At 43.6% G+C, this 21,316-nt stretch overlaps 1 protein-coding gene across 2 annotated transcripts in view; it reads right to left on the reverse strand.

Moving 5' to 3' along the window:
• Positions 1–386: 386 nt before the first annotated feature.
• The window catches only part of rcn2 (reticulocalbin 2), a 44,565-nt gene continuing 23,635 nt past the window's right edge, over positions 387–21,316 (reverse strand). For both annotated transcript variants that reach the window (XM_078199993.1, XM_078199992.1), the window contains exons 3-8: positions 20,670–20,775; positions 19,509–19,705; positions 6,865–6,978; positions 5,972–6,068; positions 4,309–4,451; positions 387–2,609 (exon numbers count right to left, since the gene is read on the reverse strand). In XM_078199993.1, coding sequence (XP_078056119.1) covers positions 2,457–2,609; positions 4,309–4,451; positions 5,972–6,068; positions 6,865–6,978; positions 19,509–19,705; positions 20,670–20,775 — 810 coding nt within the window. In that variant the 3' untranslated portion in view covers positions 387–2,456. The remainder of the gene's footprint in view (positions 2,610–4,308; positions 4,452–5,971; positions 6,069–6,864; positions 6,979–19,508; positions 19,706–20,669; positions 20,776–21,316) is intronic.

Here is a 21,316-nt window from a genome sequence, read left to right on the forward strand (position 1 = left end):
ATAGCAATTTCTGTAGCTGCAGTTTCCATTGTGCCCGGAAATTAATTAGGCAGGTACATTAACAGAAACCACAGTTTATCTGGTGTGGAGAACCTTACGTTGGGGGATTTCATGTATAAAACCCAACAGCTGGCAAAAATGAATGAGGCTTTAAAAGTGACGTTAATTCAATAACAAATTGGTACGGATTTATTCCATAACTGTTGAACTAGGAGGAGAAAGTGGTGTACATTTTAATGCATTGTGCTCTGTACAGAAAGGGGACAGCAACTAGTTTTCAAGTTCTGCTGATTTGCACGCCCGTGAACACTCGAGACAGGAGGGCTGGTTAGTCTTCGTTTTCATATCTGGGTCCAGCATTGGTAAGAAACAGTTAACAGGTGAACTAGTGAACACAATTTTGAGGTTTATTCACACAGACTATGCAATGTGACGGGTTTATAAAGTTTTTAGGCTTGTGAAAACATTACAATAATTTAGGTTTTAACACCAACAGCATTGAGTACATTTTATTTTAAGGACTACGAGACTCAGGTGGAAGGGTGGCTGGAAATCACAACAGTTAAAATAAGCTCTGGACTCGATAGTTCTTAACACACAGGTTATTTCTTCGACAGCCAAGCCACTAACTGAAATTGCAGAAACCCAGAATGAGATGAAGTTGCTGCCTACCAAAAGGCTTAAGCGAAAAAACAAAAAACATATTTCAATGACAGACTCCAGTGGATTGTTGATTCCGTTGTGATACAAACTACCTCAAATGTTAAATTACAAAGCAGAGTAAAATCAACAACGCTTCTTGGGAACCCAAGAGGTTTTTTTGTTGTTGATTAACTTCAAACAATTAAAACATAGAAAGGAGCAACAATTTGGCATTTGTGTAAATGTAGTGTTTATCTTTTAAACAATCAGGATGGATAGTTACAATTAAAATAATTCACCCGCAAAGAACTTGGTCTAAGTTATTTGGCTTGAGTCAAGCTCAGAGTATAGCTTCAAGTCTAAAAGGCAGCATATATTTCAGGGAAATTTCATAAAGACTTGCTTTTTGTGAATTGTGTGTTCATCGAGGTGAGTTACATCACTGCGAGGGGCTGCAACACTTTCCAATTCCCCTAATATCCAGTGCCAACCTCAAGGATTAGCCTGGCCAGTTATGTACAGAATGAGGCTGATCTTCCCCAGCCATGTGTTTCAGCTTGAAACCTAGTGGAGCATCTTATACTGCGGTGAGAGAGATACCTTTTCATTTACTACCTCTGCTAAATGAAACTGTGAATTTAGTGTCAAATCTGGGGAGTTCAGAAAAATCCATACGGGTAAATGTAATGTATGGGGGAAAGATTTCCTGTTTAGGGGAGTTTCCACAAATGTGTCTCACAGGAATGTAAATTCATGTATTAAAAAGCATGCATAATTAAGTTAGAGCTAAAAGCACAGGAGATCATTGTTAATTTATTTCACTGTGCTTTAAAACTGAAAAATAATCATGATGTGGAGTTGCCGGTGTTGGACTGGGGTGGGCACAGTAAGTAGTTTCATAACACCAGGTTAAAGTCCAACAGGTTTATTTGGTAGTACGAGCTTTCAGAGCGCTGCCCCTTCATCGGGTGAATCACTTGATGAAGGAGCAACAATCCGAAAGCTCGTGCTACAAATAAATCTGTTGGACTTTAACCTGGTGTTGTGAGACTACTTACTGAAAAATAATCAGTAAGAGGAAAGGACCATTTACTTAGAATATTTATCTAAAATTTACTCTAGTCTTATGGTACTAACTGATCAATAGGTCCAATTTTTATAAGAGTAACTAAACTTTGGTATGTAAAATTGAGGAGGCCTAGCTAGAATGGGCAAAGAAAGAATTACGGGAAACTTGAAGAGAATTTTTGTCACTCAGAGGGTTGTATGTGTCTGGAACTCATTGCTTGAAAGGGTGGTAGAGGCGGAAATCTGCATTGCATCTAAAAAATGCTTGGATATGCATTTTTAGTGCCGCAACTTACAAGGCTATGCACCAAAAGCTGAGAAGTGGGATAAGGATAGAGAGTTCTTTTTTCAGCCGGCACAGACACAATGGCCCTAATGGCCTCCTTCAGTGCCATAAATATCCTACGATTATGTTGATTTTAAAAATTGGTACAAAACATACTGTTATATTCGCCTCAAAAATTCTGTGAAGTAATGTAATAACCTAGGGAATTCTCAGTCACTTTATGACAGCATAAGACAGAGAGGAGTGGACAATCTTATCAGCAAAGTAAGCAGGGTAATAGGAATGGATGGTTTTATAACAGTAATACTACTGTTAAAATCTACTGGGTTGGTCATTTTATTTTTTTCTACCAATACCAGTTATCAGTCAGCACTTGTCCGGCTGGTGAATTTGCTCAAAAGTGACCTAAGAAGTTTAGTTGTTCATAAAAACGAAACCCAACAATAGAGAACGATTGGCATTAAAGTTCATCATGGTAGAATTTCTTGTCATGTAGTTGGCTACCATAGTCGGTTGCTTCACTGTTGAGGAAGAGATCCTGACTCACAAGTATTTCTGCTTCTGTAAGTTTCTCATCTCCATTTGTATCAATTTCTTTGACAAGATGATCAGCCTGTCAGGGAACAGAAACTTTGAGTGTTAATCTCCGATAGCTGTGAGCAAAAGCTGAATTAACCCTAAAGAAAGCGGAAGATTCCTCTCCTGACTGGGGCATGCATCCGCGAGGTTCGTTCAAAAGTCCAGAGCCTCAACTCTGCTCAGATGCAAGGCAAAGCTCCCTCTGGCACTGCCCAACAATGAACTTTAATTCCAACCTCGGGTGAGAAACACAGATCATCTTAATTTCCAGTTCTTGCATCCAGTTCAAAGGCAAAACACTGTGGATACTGCAATCTGAACCAAAAACAGAAAATGCTGGAAAATCTCAGCAGGTCTGAAAGCAACTGTGGAGAGAGAATAGAACCAACGTTTCAAGTCAGGATGATCCAGCTCTGACGAAGGGTCATCCAGACTCGAAATGTTGGCTCTATTCTCCCTCCGCAGATGCTGTCAGACATCCAGCATTTATCCAGCACTTTTTGTTTTTGCTTCTATTCTTGTCAGCCCTGAGTGAGACTGCCATCCAGTAGCTTAAGTAATTCATTCTCCAGACTAGAGCAGCCTGGCCAGAAACCCAGTAACAAGACCACCTGCCTGTTCTTACCATCAACGTGCATAAGACCTGCTGTAGCAGGGAAAAAGGAGGGAAAATAGTGGGAATTTATACTCTAATTTCTTCTCTCCTCCAAATTCAAATGTTGCCATTTTTCTCCCCAAGATCACATCACAGATGGGCAGCACGGTGGCACAGTGGTTAGCACTGCTGCTTCACAGGGCCAGGGACCTGGGTTCGATTCCTGGCTTGGGTCACTGTCTGTGTGGAGTTTGCACGTTCTCCCCCGTGTCTGCATGGGTTTCCTCCGGGTGCTCCGGTTTCCTCCCACAGTCTGAAAGACGTGCTGGTTTGGGTGCATTGACCTGAACAGGCGCTGGCGTGTGGCGACTAGGGGAATTTCACAGTAACTTCATTGCAGTGTTAATGTAAGCCTTACTTGTGACTTATAAATAAACTTTATTTTAACTTTGCCAAAGGCACTGGTGGTAAAACCTCACAAAATACACAAGTTATGTTGCAGGGGTCCCTTGCTTCGGAGGTAGTATGTTACAGGAGCACAATCTTTGACATTCTTTTACTTTTAATTCTTTCACATTCATACAAGGTAATAAAGTATGAGGTTTAGTTGCAAACTAAACATCTCCCCATTATTGTTACATTACTTTTCTAAATGAAACTATTGATTTGGGGGGAAAATAAAATTTTATTCACGCTCTAAATTTTTATGTTCTCATTGTGAAGAATGTGGGGGGCAGAACACAATTCCATCTCAGGCACCCAGATAAATATTCCCAGGTAAAGTATGGCATCTTCAATGCAGAATAATGCTCCCTCTAATTTTCTTCCAATAATTCGGTGCAGCCTCGATGGTCTCCTTCTGCACTGTAGTGATTCTATAATGTGTTTCAGGCCAACCGGGAAGCGTCAACTACTGTAACAGCGCCACATACATTGATTTGTTGCAACTACCTGCACTATCCGTCCTCTGACCTCTCTGTGAAATAATGGTGTAATGGTAATTCCCATATTGAGAGCACGCCCACAAGGTGCTGGACTGAAACAGCAAAAACTTAAATTTTACACCCGTGAAAAGATTTAACAACTTTTCAACGACTGCTCTGAGCGCAGGCGTGATATTTAAAGGCAGCAGGTTTACCTCATCATGCGCAATGTCCTGGTTGTTGGGAATAATCCACAGCAAGAGCTCCTCTTGATTAAGTTTGCCATCCTTGTCTTTGTCGTAATCATTTTCAAAGCGATCACGCTCCACAGTTACCCATTCTGGATCTTCCTCTGCACCTATTTTCATCGGGTGGAAACATTCTTAGCTACAAAGCATTCACAGCAGATAACTCCTATCTGTGGCAAATTGTTCACATCCAGTTTATGGGTAGGGTGTTGGTGGGCAGAGGAAGGGGGCACGAGAAGGTTAACTTTACACTCAAAATTCTCCGGGCATACATAGCTTAATACTACATCAGACATTTAAACAATTTGGAGCATTGATTATACACTTCTTATAAACCAATGAGCTGTGGTTTTATACAACCATCTAGATACCCCGGAACCCGTTCAGCTAGGGAATGGTGTGTGATCCCAGTTCCACCTTCCCAATTTTTACTAAAGCCTCATGTAACAGAGTTAAGCAACGGCAGTATTGGGATTCAGCACCCCCCATACTAGGTGGGAGATGCTGAACTCATGGTAGAGTCACTGGACTAGTAATCCAGAGGCCTAAGCTAAGGCTCTGAGGGCCTGGCTTCAAATCCCACAGTAAGAGTTTTAACAACACCAGGTTAAAGTCCAACAGGTTTATTTGGTAGCAAATACCATTAGCTTTCAGAGCGCTGCTCCTTCGTCAGATGGAGTGGAAATGTGCTCTCAAACAGGACACAGAGACACAAAAATCAAGTTACAGATCCCTTCTCAACCTTCTCAAATCCCACCGCAGCAGCTGGTGGAATTTGAATTCAATTAATAAAATGTGGAATCGAAAGCTAGTCTCAGTAATGGTGACCATGAAACGATCATCAATTGTCATAAACAAAAAATCTGGTTCACGAATGCGAATTCTTTTTGGTAAGGAAATCTGCCGTCCTTACCTGGTCTGGTCTACATATGACTCAGACCCACAGCAATGTGGTTGACTCCTAACTGCCCCCTGAAATGTCCCTAGCAAGCCACGTGGGCAATTAGGGATGGGCAATAAGCACTGGCCTGGCCAGTGATGCCCACCTCCCATGAAAAAATAAAGAAAAAAGAAGGGATTCTTTCTGCAACATTATGCCTCAGATTAGGAACTAATTTCAGAGAATTATAGGTTCCAAACTATTTTCTACGGAATGTGAAACTATCCGGATTTCAGGATATTGCCAATATCAAAAAGAAAAAGCAATGAATTATATTATAATTTGTGAATCCCAAAGGTTTTAAAAGCCTAAAAATCATTTGAAGAAGGAAAAGACTGAGGAAGAGATGGGGAGTTCTGTAGTTTTGAGGTTTCTTAAAAGAATTACTTTGAGAAGAAGATATTGCAAAGAATCTTGGTTGCGGTTCAGTGACAGAAAGGGGGAGGTGTATGTTAATTGTGTATATTCCATTTTGCCTGGGAGAGGAAGGAAGAACAGGAAGATTCAGAGAAGCAGTGATCATGGAGGCATCAATAAAGTAGACAAGAAAGATTGGTCACAACTTCAACCACCAGTTCGATGTTGCATTAATTCACTGAGAAAATAACCATTCATTTATAAGGAAATAGTCAAGATTATTACTTGGAGAAATTAAACACAACTTTAAAAAAGTATATTAATTTAACTAACCCGGATCTTTTCTGTAGTCACCAAGGTATTCCGCTAAGCTGACAAACCCGTCTTTGTCGCGATCATGTTCATCTAAAGCATCCTGTATGACGTAATCCTGTAATTTGAAAGTTAAAAGCATTTGTATTGATATTAGGTGGACATACAATCAATTACAGTTCTGATATCACCCACAGTTGAAGGTCCTGGAGGATACCAGAATCTCTACTCCAGCATAAGCTACAAGATAAAAATGGTGAAGATTCTTAACTGGCTGGTTTGTCCCTTCAGTTACCCCGGTTTTTGCCTTTGCGTAGTGCGCGGTAAACAGCTGAAAGGTTCATGGGGACTAGGACTAGGCAAAAAATGGTTCGGCACAGACAAGAAGGGTCAAAAGGCCTGTTTCTGAGCTGTAATTTTCTATGGTTTTTCTAAATGAAGCACCAACAGTATCCATAAATGGAGAGGTTCCACAGACTAGTCTTATTTATAAATATTTTTATTTGGCGGCACGGTGGCAGAGTGGTTCGCGCTGCTGCCTCACAGGGCCAGGGACCCAGGTTCAATTCTGACCTTGGGTGACTGTGTGTGGAGTTTGCACGTTCTCCCCGTGTCTGCGTGGGTTCCTTCCAGGTGATCTGGTTTCCTCCCACAGTCCAAAGATGTGCGGGTTAGGTGGATTGGCCATGCAAAAAATTGCCTCTCAGTGTCAGGGGGAATAGCGGGGTAAATATGGGGGGTTACGTGGATAGGACCTGGGTGGGGTTGTTGTCGGTGCAGGCTTGATGGGCCAAATGACCTCCTTCTGCACTGTAGGGATTCAATGATTACAAGATAATAAAAAAAGGCTTCTATTCACATCAGTAACTAATATTTAATACAACTTCCATAATCAACTATGTACTGTAACTCACCTTCATATAATCAGCTTCCTCTGGGTGTTCAAATGCTACAAATTCTGCCAGAGTCAGTCCTGGTAAGTCATCAATGTTTGCTTTCACAAATCGCTTCTTATCTTTCAAAAAAATCTAGAGACAGATCAAGAAAGTTCAGATACTGTTCTTTTTTTTCTGATTAAGCTTTGGGTCAGTAGGAACATGTTGCTCTGATACCAGACAAACTGGGTAAATCATCAATTTATCACGCCGATTTTAATGTACCAAACAAAAAAGGTTACCCTTTTTCCTCTCAAAGACGACTGAAATGTTCATTTACATTGATCCTTAATTAGATTGATTGGTTAGGTTGATTGGCCATGCTAAAATTGTCCTTAGTGTCCTGAGATGCGTAGGTTAGAGGGATTAGTGGGTAAATATGTAGGGATATGGGGGTAGGGCCTGGGTGGGATTGTGGTCGGTGCAGACTCGACGGGCCGAATGGCCTCTTTCTGTACTGTAGGGAATATATGAATCTTCTATGGGATAAGCGCTTTGGAAGTCTTAGCATCTTGTCTTTGCGAGATACAAAAGTGTCCAGAGGGGCAACTTTTTCACACAGAGGATGGTGAGTGTCTGGAACGAGCTGCCAGAGGTAGTAGTAGAGGCGGGTACAATTTTGTCTTTTAAAAAGCATTCAGACAGTTACACGGGTAAGATGGGTATAGAGGGATGTGGGCCAAATGCGGGCAATTGGGACTAGCTTAGTGGTCAAAAAAAAAAGGGACTGCATAGACAAGTTGGGCCGAAGAGCCTGTTCCCATGCTGTAAACTTCTATGATTCGATGATAAGATTGCGAGTTCAGGTCCCACTTCTGAAACTGCATTCCATGTTTGATGCAGGAGAATCAGAGATTTTCACACTTTGAGAGAATCAATACAAAAAGCCGTAATTCTCTAAGTGATAAGATTATTATTTTGAAGGAACAGGCAGATGAAAAGGAAATGGCACAAATACACAAGTCTTGAAAAGATGTGAAGCAGGTGGAATTGGTAGTGAAAAAATATGCTGTGTTTTCTGTTTAAAAACAGCGGAATTAAAAGTAAAAGCCACGAGTTAATGTTGGAAGTTGTACACAACACTGGTTAAGCCACAGTCAGCGTACCGTGTGAATTCCAGATGGCCCTTATAGCAAGGATAATAGAATCACTGAAATGAAGATTTACCGGGTTGATACAAGGAAGGAGAAATTATAATTATGAAAAAAAAGCAGATAGATTTACAGCATTTTCATTGTAGCATAATTTGTCAATCAGAATTCTAACCAATCTTTCAAGGTTATCAGAGGCCAGAGTGAAAGTTTTGTTTGTGCTATGATTAATCAGTAACAGGGACACATAGACTCAGAATTATCACTGTGTCAGCCTTGGCTCAGTTGTATTACTGTCACTTCTGAAGTTTGTGGGATCAAATCGTATTCATATATAAATCAGACTGACGCTCCAGCACATCCAGGGAGTGCTGCCCTGGCAGAGGTGTTGGTTTTCAGATGAGACTTTAAAACTTGGTTTCATCATCCCTATTAAGTGAATTGGGTGGCACAGTGGTTAGCACTATTGTCTCAGAACGTTAGGGACACGGGTTCAATTCCAGCCTTGGGTGACCTTCTGTGTGGAGTTTGCATTGTAAGGGGAAAAATACAAGGGGGCACACTTTAAAATGGCAATACAAGAAAGCACACTTTAAAATGGCTGCCTGGCACATAAAGGGTTAACTGGGAAAGCCAAAAGAGCAGACACAGGCTCCTGCTGTTCAGAAAAACCTAACAGACAAGCCACTTCCAAAGTACAGACAGTGACTCATAGCAAACAAACACCTCAGGAAGCCAAAGCCAAGGGTCAAGACATCTTTTTAAGATAAGGAAACCCCAAAACAAAGAGCTTAGATTAATGTTAAAGGAAGGCGGGAAATATGAATGCGAGGGAACCGATTAGCACCTGAACGAGACAAAACTAGCCATTGATAGATACAGACATAAGGAGATGTACCCATTCATAAAATGCTAAATGTCTATACCTGTTTGTACTCTTGTAAACATGGGGAAATGTACCCATTCATAAAATGTTAAATACTTGTACTCACTTAAACAATGTGATAATGTTCGAATCACCGGTTTACCCATTGTGTAAAGGGTATAAAATTGAACCGCTCCCGGCATACAATTGAGAGAAGGTTTGCTACAGACCAATGTGCCTTGTCTCCACGGGGCTCCGTTTAATAAATCGTATTTTCTGAATCTCGAAGTCTGACTACTAGTGGATTTTTCCCACAACAAATGGCGTAGTTGGCTAGGATCCTATTACTGGTGAGACCGATTGGCCACGGTCGCAACCGGGGTAGAGATCACGGAATCTGTGACAGTCGGACTGGATCGGAAAATACGGTTTATAAGGGGGAAATATTTGTACTGTGTATTTGTGATAGTATTTGTTATAGTGATAAGTACTAACTGCTGATAGGAATAAATAACTGTGATTTGTGCTGATCGACAAAAAGGACAAGGTAGTGCCTGTCTCAAAAGCTCTGCCTTAGACTGGCTATTAAGAGCAGAAATCTGCCACGTGAAGGTCAGGAATTGAAGTGAGTGAGAGACACCAAGGGCACTAAAGGATTGTGAAGCACAAAAGGGCAGAAGTCGGTTTAACATCACCCTCTGTAGTGGCGAACAGACGCAGAGGTGCCAGCTGATTGCATGAAAGTTATTGAAAAGTTGGCAACTGTACTGTCAATGTGGTGAAAAGCGGGGCGGAACAGGAGTTTGATCAACTCTGACCTAAACCGAAATCCGGTGGAGAAGCACATTGCCGAAGTGGTAATCGTGGAAGCCGTGAGTATAACTTAAAACCCTGTAACGGCAGTAAAACACGGTGTGAGAATAGCAATAGTGGCCGGGGGTAGTGAAGTCCCTACGGTAGTTAACACACTTTGCTAAGAGTAGTAATAGTGGCCGGGGGTAGTGAAGTCCCTACGGTAGTTAGCACACTTTACTAAAGAATAATCGTGGCCGGGGTTAGTGAAATCTGCGAAATGGCAGATAGTGAAGTTAAAAGGGGATCTGCAGGTTCCCTGATTGAAATCTACATGACAGACAGGAAGGAGTTAATAAAGAGAATGCAAAAGGATGGCTGGGATACTTCTCAAACCTTAGAACAGCAGAGGAAATGGATAGATAAAGTGAAAAGAGATAGAACAAAGAAAATAGGAATAATGTTAACACATCAGTTAGCAGGTCTAATTGAGCAAACAATTGCATCTACAAGGAAATGGAAAGAGGACAAAGAAAGAATTAAAGAACTAGAATCCCAAGTGAGGGAATTGGAAAAACGAAATCAGGTTTTAGAAAGGCAAGAGGGAGGAGAAACTGATCCTCTGCCCTCTTATGAGTCCACCCAGCAAGGGCCAACGGCACCCTCAGGAGAGTGGGAACAGCTGGAACATAACTTAGCGCCCATAACTAGAGGGGGGACCGCAGCGCGACCCAAGGCAAATTATAAACCCTTTACCCCAGGGGAAAGACAGCAGATAATGGCTTCCCTGGGCAAATTACAAACCAGAAGCGCGAACACCACATTCTGGGAGGAATTGGACACAATCTGGGTAGGACATCAATTACACCGAAGAGACATACACCAGCTAGTCAGGGCAGCCTGTCCAGCGGATAAATGGAGACAGGTAGTAGGTGGACCCGCTTCCCCTATAGCGTAGGATTATAGTGGGGGACGGTGGACACATGTAATCCCCCTAACAGCAGAAATAGATACCCAACAACCACCCTTCTTACGGTTTAAGGAAGAAATTCAGAGGGTCTTAGGGAATGCCCCCACTAACTGGAGCAGAATCACCACCACAAAGCAGCTTAAAGGGGAAGGAGCCTCTGAGTACGGGGAACGATTGTTCCGAATATACCAAGGGTGCTCAGGACAAGTGGACCCAGGGCGAGGAGATCGAGCATTCATCCAAGCTTTTAAGGATGGACTCTCTAGTGCCCACCAGATCATCCTAAAAATGGGAGTGATCATGTCCCAAAATTACGATGAGCTGGTGGAGTGGGCTGGCGGCGTCCCAGCGGAAGAGAAACCACAGGCAAGAGCAAGGTTAGAAAGGGTAGCAGCCTACAGTAACGAGAGTGAAACAAAACCCAGATTGATTTGCCACAATTGTGGACGACAGGGGCACTTTGCGAGGGATTGCGGGACTCCACGGAGAAAGAGCAAAACTAGGAACAGTGGTAAGCATTGCAGCCACTGTAAAAGACACGGACATACGGAAGCCGTATGTTGGCATAAGCATGGGAGACCCCCAGCCCAATCCACGTCCCCAGCTGAACCCCAGGAACAAAAGGACACCCAGGGTCAGCAAGATTGACGGTCTGCAGCCCCCGTCCACAAGGGTAAAAAGGAGGGAAGGATTTGTGTGTCACACTGGTAGGGGGCAGACAATGCGAGATGCTAGTGGACACAGGGGCATCCATATCCATTACCGACCTACCCTTACCCACTACAAATAAAATGATTTATCTGACCGGGATAGGAGGGAACAAAACACCCGCCTACCTTAGCGAGACCACGTTAGTAGAAATAAACAATCTATATATCCCAATGAGGTTCTACGTGTGCAGAAATAACGAGGGAACCATAATGGGGAATGATTTAATGAAAGAATATGAGATCTTGATAGATTGTGGGAAGGGAGAATTGATTTGGCCAAGACAGGACGGTCGAAAAATTAAAATAGGGAAACTCACAAGCTACCTCGAGACCATTAAGGTGGCCACAGTCACCACCAGAAAATGGGAGTTAGAGACAGGAGGGTTCGGAGCCATTTGTGCTTCCGTTCCCGGAGTATGGGCTGAGACAAAGTTAGATACCGGGTTAACCAAAACGGACCCAATAAAGGTACCAGGACCAGAGCATAAGCCACACAGGCAGTACCCAATTAAACCAGAAGCAGAGAAAGCTGTAGTAGAGATTGTGAAAGGGTTAGTGAAAAAGGGGATCCTGAGAGAAGCCACGAGCACCACTAACTCCCCAACATGGCCAGTGAGTAAACCTGACGGGAGCTATAGGCTCACGATAGATTACACTGGACTTAATAAAGTCACGTCCAAACTGCACCCCATTGTAGCAAGCCCTTCGACAATCCTGAATGGACTGTCACAGGAGCATAAAATATTTACAGTACTGGACATAGCTAATGGATTCTGGTCCTTACCCTTGGATCCTGAATCCCAAGACAAATTTGCATTTACAGTAGGGGACAAGCAGTATACCTGGACCCGTTTACCACAGGGATTCCACAACAGCCCCGCTATATTCCATCAAGTGATGAGTGACATCCTAAATAGGGTGGAACTGCCAGAGGGTAACACGACCTTACAATATGTAGACGACATCCTAATAGCTTCAGAGTCCAAGTCAGGACATCAAGAAGCCCTATACCTAGTACTGAGCGAATTAAAAGCCGCAGGGTTAAAGGTCAGCCCCAAAAAGGCACAGATCGGGAAGTCACAGGTCCTATACCTAGGGCACCTTATATCCCAAGGACTTAAAGAAATGCCGGCGGACAGGAAAGAGGCAATACAACAGATGCCGCGGCCGGTTAATATAAGAGGGGTTAGAAAGGTGCTAGGACTATTCAACTACAGTCGGAGTTTCATCCCAGGGTTCACAAAACTCGCAGAACCCATACAAAGACTCGTTAAAGGGGGGAAGCCAGCTTTAGACCCCGTAGAGTGGGGACCCGAGCAAGAAGAAGCTTACACTAAATTAAAAACAGAACTAATATCAGCCCCCGGACTAGGCTTACCCGATCTTAACAAAGACTTCCACATTTATTGTAATAATGAGGAAGGGTTCTATTCCGCAATAGTGACACAGGACCATGGCGACAGAAGGAGACCCATAGGGTATTATTCCACCGCAGAGGGGCCAGTAGTCACTGGACTGCCAAGGTGCATAGCCGCCTTGGATTGCGCCGCATGGGCTGTAAAGGTTAGCGAACCAGTAATCATGACAGGGAACATAATCCTCCACACCAAACACACCTTGGTGGAAATGTTAAACACAGGAAAACTAAAGTCAGTCTCCAACATGAGAAGGGCTAAATGGGAAGCTGTCCTCCTACCTCCCAGTAAGTCCGTAACAATAATAAGGGATACGGGAAATAACCCAGCAGAAGGAATCTTAGATGGAGGAGAACCCCACAATTGTGGGGATGTGGATGCAGGAGAAGGAGAAGGAAGGATAAAGGACATAAGAACATCAGAACATAAGAAATAGGAGCAGGAGTAGGCCATCTAGCCCCTCGAGCCTGCCCCGCCATTCAATAAGATCATGGCTGATCTGACGTGGATCAGTACCACTTACCCGCCTGATCCCCATAACCCTTAATTCCCTTACCGATCAGGAATCCATCCATCCGCGCTTTAAACATATTCAGCGAGGTAGCCTCCACCACCTCAGTGGGCAGAGAATTCCAGAGATTCACCACCCTCTGGGAGAAGAAGTTCCTCCTCAACTCTGTCTTAAACCGACCCCCCTTTATTTTGAGGCTGTGTCCTCTAGTTTTAACTTCCTTACTAAGTGGAAAGAATCTCTCCACCTCCACCCTATCCAGCCCCCGCATTATCTTATAAGTCTCCATAAGATCCCCCCTCATCCTTCTAAACTCCAACGAGTACAAACCCAATCTCCTCAGCCTCTCCTCATAATCCAAACCCCATATCTCCGGTATCAACCTGGTGAACCTTCTCTGCACTCCCTCCAATGCCAATATATCCTTCCTCATATAAGGGGACCAATACTGCACACAGTATTCCAGCTGCGGCCTCACCAATGCCCTGTACAGGTGCATCAAGACATCCCTGCTTTTATATTCTATCCCCCTCGCGATATAGGCCAACATCCCATTTGCCTTCTTGATCACCTGTTGTACCTGCAGACTGGGCTTTTGCGTCTCATGCACAAGGACCCCCAGGTCCCTTTGCACGGTAGCATGTTTTAATTTGTTTCCATTGAGATAGTAATCCCATTTGTTATTATTTCCTCCAAAGTATATAACCTCGCATTTCTCAACGTTATACTCCATTTGCCATATCCTCGCCCACTCACTCAGCCTGTCCAAATCTCTCTGCAGATCTTCTCCGTCCTCCACACGATTCACTTTTCCACTTATCTTTGTGTCGTCTGCAAACTTCGTTACCCTACACTCCGTCCCCTCCTCCAGATCATCTATATAAATGGTAAACAGTTGCGGCCCGAGTACCGATCCCTGCGGCACGCCACTAGTTACCTTCCTCCAACCGGAAAAACACCCATTTATTCCGACTCTTTGCTTCCTGTCGGATAGCCAGAGAGAAGGTTTGCTACAGACCAATGTGCCTCGTCTCCACGGGGCTCCGTTTAATAAATCGTATTTTCTGAATCTCGAAGTCTGACGACTAGTGGATTTTTCCCACAACAGCATGTTCTCCCCCCGCCCCACTGTCTGTGTGGGTTTCCTCCGGGTGCTCCAGTTTCTTCCCAAAGACGTGCGGGTTAGGTTGATTGACCGTGCTAAATTGCCCCTTAGTATTGTAGGGATTCTATGATTCAGACCCAAACCTACCTCATTCCAATCCTTAGATAAAAGCAAAATACTGCATTGTTGGAATCTAAAGCTAAAACAGAACATGCTAGAAAATCTCAGCAGGTCTGACAGCATCTGTGGAGAGAGAGAGAGAGAGAGAGAGTAGAGCCAACATTTCGAGTCAGGATGGCTTATCGCCAGAGCAGCCTTGAGCTGCAAGGAAGGGTCATCCTGATTTGAAACGTTGGCTCTATTCTCTCTCCACAGATGCTGTCAGACCTACTGAGATTTTCCAGCATCTTGTTTTAGTCCAATCCTTGTCAAGCATATTGATGCTCTAATGCACTGTTACATGTGGAATGTAAACCTTTGGTGACAGCCATGTTCCCGACATTTCAGCATCCCAATGGCTCAGCTGGAAAAACACAGCAAGAAGTCTCACAACACCAGGCTAAAGTCCAACAGGTTTATTTGGTAGCAGAAGCTTCCGGAGTGTCGCTCCTTCTTCAGGTTCACCTGAAGGAGGAGCGACACTCCGGAAGCTTGTGCTACCAAATAAACCTGTTGGACTTTAACCTGGTGTTGTGAGACTACTTACTGTGCTTACCCCAGTCCAACGCCGGCATCTCCACATCAGTTGGAAAAGGCAGCATGTCTGAGAGTCACATAGTTTTGAGGCACAGTTCCAGATCTACACTGATCTCAGCCCGCAAAGTACTTGAGGCAGTACAAGAATTGTGATTTTATCTTTCCCTTATTTCTTGCCTTCCTGGGCCAACCTTTCTTTTCCTGATTGATTGTCTGGATTTTGAGAAATTAAAAGCCCATGGATATGTGATACATGAGAAATTGCGTTTCCTACCAAATGGGTTCAGCAAACAAAATAGTTCTGAGGGATTAAATTTTCTAAACAGCTGAAAAGTTAAAGAGGTAGAATTTCTACGTTGGGAGAAATCAGCAATTCAGATGCAAATTGTGTTTGTTTTCTGGAGTGAATATCTGAGTTTGAGTTTAAGTATTAGTGTCACAAGTAGGTTTACATTAACACTGCAATGATGTTACTGTGAAAATCCCCTAGTCGCCACACTCCGGCACCTGTTCGGGTACACTGAGGGAGAATTTACCATGGCCAATGCACCTAACCAGCACGTCTTTCAGACTGTGGGAGGAAATCGGAGCAACTGGAGGAAACACACGCAGACACAGGGAGAACGTGCAGACTCTGCACAGATAGTGACCCATGTCCTGGAATCGAACCAGGGTCCCTGGCGCTGTGAGGCAGCAGTGCTGACCACTGTGCCATTTATCTGCTTCAAGTTTCTGCTCATTTGCATAATCGCAAACATAAAACCTTCCATGAACCAGCCCAGTGTTTTAGAACTCAACCGTTTACTTCCTTGTATCTAAACATATTGCTCGATAAATTTAAGAGTGATAACCTCAGCTAAAAGGAGAGTGTTTTTTCAGCAGCTTTTAGTAACCTGATTTTAAATAACTGAAAATGAGACTTGCCATGTTGATAAAATTGATCTGGGTGGAGTCTAGTTTAGTGAGTGGGCTGACTTCTATTGCAATGTTTTCATATCACAAAAGATTTCAGAATCTTGACTTGTGCCAGACATAAGTTACATTTGAAATTCTTAGATCCTTTGTGCTAAACTTGATCAATTTCAGACACGTTGCTTGGGAAATCTATGCAACCTAGTGAAAGTACTAGCCGTATAACTTTATCTACTGTTCTTGCCTCCTCAGTTCTATTGATATGAGAAAGTCACTGAGCATCTGCCCATTTCCACTGCTTTATTGTTTCTCACCCTCCTACTGCAGGCCATGTAACGTAGGACATGATCGTAGCTGCAGGTGAAGTGAGAGTGACTTCCCTTGTCATCAAGGCTGCGTTTGGGCAAGTATGGCATCACGGAGCCCGAGCAAAACTGGAGTCAATGGATATCGGCAGAAAATCCTCCACTGGTTGGAGTCACACATGGCACAGGGGAAGATGGCTGTGGTTGTTGGACGTCAGTCAGCAAAGTTCTGCAACATCATTGCAGGAGTTCCTCAGGGGTGTGTCCGAGGCTCAACCATCTTCAGCTGCTACATTAATGATCTTCCTTCCATCAGAAAAGGGGATGTTTGCTAAAGATTGCACAACATTCGGCACCATTCCTGACTCCTCAATACTGAAGAAATCCATGTCCAAATGCAGCAAAAGCTGGACATATCTAGACCTGGGCTCACAACTGGCATGTTACATTCATGCCACACAAGTGGCAGGCAATGACTTTCTTCAACAAGAGAGAATCTAACCATCCTTACTTGACATTGAATGGCATTACCATTGCTGAATAGCCAACTATCAACATCTTGGGGTTATCACTGAAACTGAACCAGATTAACATTATAAACACCATGGCGACAACATCAGGGCACAGGCTGGGAATTTTGCAGCGAGTAATTCAGCTCCCAATTTCCCAAAGCCTGTCTACCATCTACAAGGCACAAGACAGGAGTGTGATAGAATACTCTCCTTTCGCCTGGATGAATGCAACTCCAACAACACTCAAGAAGCTTGATACCGTCCAGGATAAAGCAGCCTGTTTGACTGGCGCTCCATCCACAAACATTCACTCATTCCGGCACGAACACAGTGGTGGTAGCGTGTGCAATCTGCAAGGTGCACTGCAGAAACCCACCAAGGCTCCTTCTAAACCCATGAACACCAGCATCTAGAAGGACAAGGGCGGCATGGCGGTTAGCAATGCTGCCTCAGTGTCTGGGTTCAATTCTGGCCTTTGGTGACTGGCCATGTGGAGTTTGCACATTCTCCCCATGCGTGCATGGGTTTCCTCTGGGTGCTCCGATTTCCTCCCACAGTACAAAGATGTGCAGGTTAGGTGAATTGGTCATGCTAAATTGCCCCTTAGTGTCCAAAGATATGTAGGTTAGGTGGATTAGTCATGGCAAATGTGTGGAGTTACAGGGAGGAATAGGGAGAGGAGAGCCTGGGTGGGATGCTCTTTCGGAAGGTCATTGCAGACTTGATGGGCCGGATGGCCTCTTTCTGCACTGTACGGTTCTGTGATTCTATCCAGACACATGAGAACACCACAAACTGGAAGTTCCCCTCCAAGCCATTCACTTGCCTGTCTCGGAACTATATCACAGTTCCTTCACTGCACTGGGTCAAAATCCTGGAACTCCTTTCCTAACAGCACTGTGGGTGTACCAACACGATGTGGAGATGCCGGCGTTGGACTGGGGTAAACACAGTAAGAAGTTTAACAACACCAGGTTAAAGTCCAACAGGTTTATTTGGTAACAAAGCCACACAAGCTTTCGGAGCTCCAAGCCCCTTCTTCAGGTGAGTGGGAATTCTGTTCACAACACACGGCCTTCACGACACACAACGGCGCAGAGTCGCTGAGCAGAAACTGATAGCCAAGTTCTGCACACATGAGGACGGCCTCAACCGGGATATTGGGTTCATGTCACACTATTTGTAATCCCCACAGCCTGCCTGGACCTGCAGAGTTTCACTGGCTGTCCTGTCTGGAGACAATACACATCTTTTTAGCTTGTCTTGATGCTCTCTCCACTCACGTTGTTTGTATCTTAAAGACTTGATTAGCTGTAAGTATTCGCGTTCCAACCATTATTCATGTAAATTGAGTTTGTGTCTTTATATGCCGTTTGTGAACAGAATTCCCACTCACCTGAAGAAGGGGCTTGGAGCTCCGAAAGCTTGTGTGGCTTTTGCTACCAAATAAACCTGTTGGACTTTAACCTGGTGTTGTTAAACATCTTACTGGGTGTACCAACACCACATGGACAGCAGCAGCTGAAGATGCAACTCACCACGCAACTCACCACCACCTTCTCAAGGGCAGTTAGGGATGGGCAATAAATGCTGGCCTAGTCAGCAACACCTGCATCCCATGAATGAATTTAAAAATTTTCTTCTCCCGAGGCCCAGACTGTTATTGAACCATTAGACTTGTAGGATTGTCTTCTCTACTGGATTCCTATGGAACACAACTCGGGTTTCAACATTCAACTGCCTAGCATGGTGTATTCAAAAGCAGAAGCTCCCCATGAGAAATTACAGCATAGTGCTGCCACATTCAGTTCTGTATATTATCTTGTGAAAGATAAACCTGCATTTTTGCAGCACCTTACAACATCTTTCGAAAGCATTTCAAAATTCTTCACAAACACTGAAGTCCATTGCTGCTTATGGATCCAAACTCAGCAGCTATATTCAACATAACATGGTGCCACAAAAAAGTCATGACATAACGAACAAGTTAATCTGCTTGTGGTCGAGGTAGAAATGTTGGCCAGATCCCAAAAGAACTTTCTGTTCTTCAAGAAAGATCTCAACTGAGCAGGTGGCCTTTTTAACATATTATCTAAATCATTAATCACATCTGGCAAAGCAATGGAATGTCAGCTTACATCAGGATAACTCATTTGTAAAATGGATTTGAGAATAGGAGTAAAGATGTCTTGCTACAAACGTATAGAGCCTTGGTGAGACCGTGCCTGGAGTATTGCATACAGGTCTCCTTACCCAAGAAAGGGTAAACTTGCCATAGAGTGCAGCAAAGGTTCGCCACATTGATTCCTGGGACGGTGGGGTTGTCCTACAAGGAGAGATTGAGGAGACTGGGACTGTACTCTTCTGTTCAGAAGAATGAGAGGTGATCTCACTGAAATGTACAAGGCTCTTACAGGGTTTGGCAGAGTACATGCAGGAAGCATGCTTCTCCTGGCTCGGGTGAGTTCAAGAAATAGGGGATACCGTCTCAAATTAAGGGGTGGCCATTTAGGACTGAGATAAGGAGAACCTTTTACAACTCACGACAAAAGGTTTGAGAATAATCTGCACTAAGCAAAAGAAAAATACATACTCCAAGCATGCACTGAAAATCTAGCACTGAAAATCTAGACAGAACAATTTATTTTGTGATTAGTTTTTAATTGAAAGTTTTCATGTTTGGTTCCACTTTTCAAAAGAAGGCATTCTACCTGAAACGAATAAATTTCCTTCTCTCACCTGTCTGAGGGATTCCTCCTCTTCATCATCCATAGAAGTATTCTCATCATAATCTAGCATTCGGTCGTAACTATGAATGTTGTACTCTTCCCATGTAACAACTCCATTGCCATCCAAGTCATGCTCTGGAAACTGCTCTTTGCTCTCCTCTGTAGCATAATGTTTGAAAGATTGCTGGATCCATCCACTGAGCTCAGCTGTGGAAAATAAGAGTAATTTGTAGAGGCATAGCTTTCCTATTACTAGTTATACGAGTTTAAAGTTTTAAAGATTATTCATTTGTCACAAGTACACTGCAATGAAGTTACTGTGAAAATCCCCTAGTCGCCACACTCCGGCGCCTGTTCGGGTACACTGAGGGAGAATTTAGCATGGCCAATTCACCTAATCTGCATGTCTTTGGATTGGGGGAGGAAACCGGAGCACCCGGAGGAAACCCACGCAGACACGGGGAGAATGTGCAAACTCTACACAGACAGTGACCCAAGCTGGGAATCGAACTTGGGTCCCTGGCACTGTGAGACAGCAGTGCTAACCATTGTGCCACCAAGCCGCCAGGGGCAAATCACATCTCTAAACAACCTACTGTACAAATCACCTTTTGGCATGCATTACCCCCTATATCCTAGCAGTCCTCTCATTGAAGAGTCGGAAGCCATTTATCTTTTTCTGATTTTTTTTTCTGCATTTCACAACAAGGAGGGATTAATTGTGTCATGCAGTTGGGTTTATATGCTGTTATATCTTGTATAGAAGTATTGTTGTACCTGATTTAACATACATTTCTATATAATTACAATCTCACTCTATTGGGACAAAGTCACATATGTTCAATGAAAAGAATGCTTGTGTATTTTTGTTTTAATTTATCACTTCAGAATGTTTACAAACTGCAAGGTTCAGTTGTGGATTATAGCTTTTGAACAACACCGTATACGCAAGACAGTGAATGCAGGGTTATTTGTCTGTTGTGCACAATGCTGTGGAATATCATGTGTACAGGTCAGATTCACCAGCCGCAATTCCGGGCTATCACAGAAAGTAGAGGAAGTAATAATTGCAGTAAGATACTCACTTCAAAAGTGAGCTTGTTTCTGCAGAGAATCTTAAGTCAATGGCAGTCATTTCAACACTCGGATTGGTATCTAAACTGTTTCTCACCTTTGGTTACAAAGCCGTCTGCATTAGCATCCATCTTCTTGATGAGGGATTTGAGCCGGGATTGTTGTTCATCAGGACTCAATTTAATAAGTTCCTCAACTTCTTTCTAAGAAATAGAACAAGCACCACACAAATAGCTTATTCCAGGCAAAATGCTTTCTCACCCTTCATTTATGAATGAAAGCAAGAACAAGGTCCTCTCAGAGGTCCATGTGGTACACAAATAACATGCACCTGTACAGGATGTTGCCTGGTATGGAGGGCATTAGCTATGAGGAGAGGTTGGAGAAACTTGGTTTGTTCTCACTGGAACGACGGAGGTTGAGGGGCGACTTGATAGAAGTCTACAAGATTATAAGGGGCATGGACAGAGTGGACAGTCAGAAGCTTTTTCCCAGGCTGGAAGAGTCAATTACTAGGGGGCATAGGTTTAAGGTGTGAGGGGCAAGGTTTAAAGGAGATGTACGAGGCAGATTTTTTATACAGAGGGTGGTGGGTGCCTGGAACTCGTTGCCAGGGGAGGTAGTGGAAGCGGATACGGTAGTGACTTTTAAGGGGCGTCTTGACAAATACATGGATGAGATGGGAACAGAGGGATATGGTCCCCGGAAGGGTAGGGGGTTTCAGTTCAGTCGGGCAGCATGGTC

This window comes from Mustelus asterias, chromosome 29 (assembly GCF_964213995.1).
Source record: "Mustelus asterias chromosome 29, sMusAst1.hap1.1, whole genome shotgun sequence".
Classification (NCBI taxonomy): domain Eukaryota; kingdom Metazoa; phylum Chordata; class Chondrichthyes; order Carcharhiniformes; family Triakidae; genus Mustelus; species Mustelus asterias.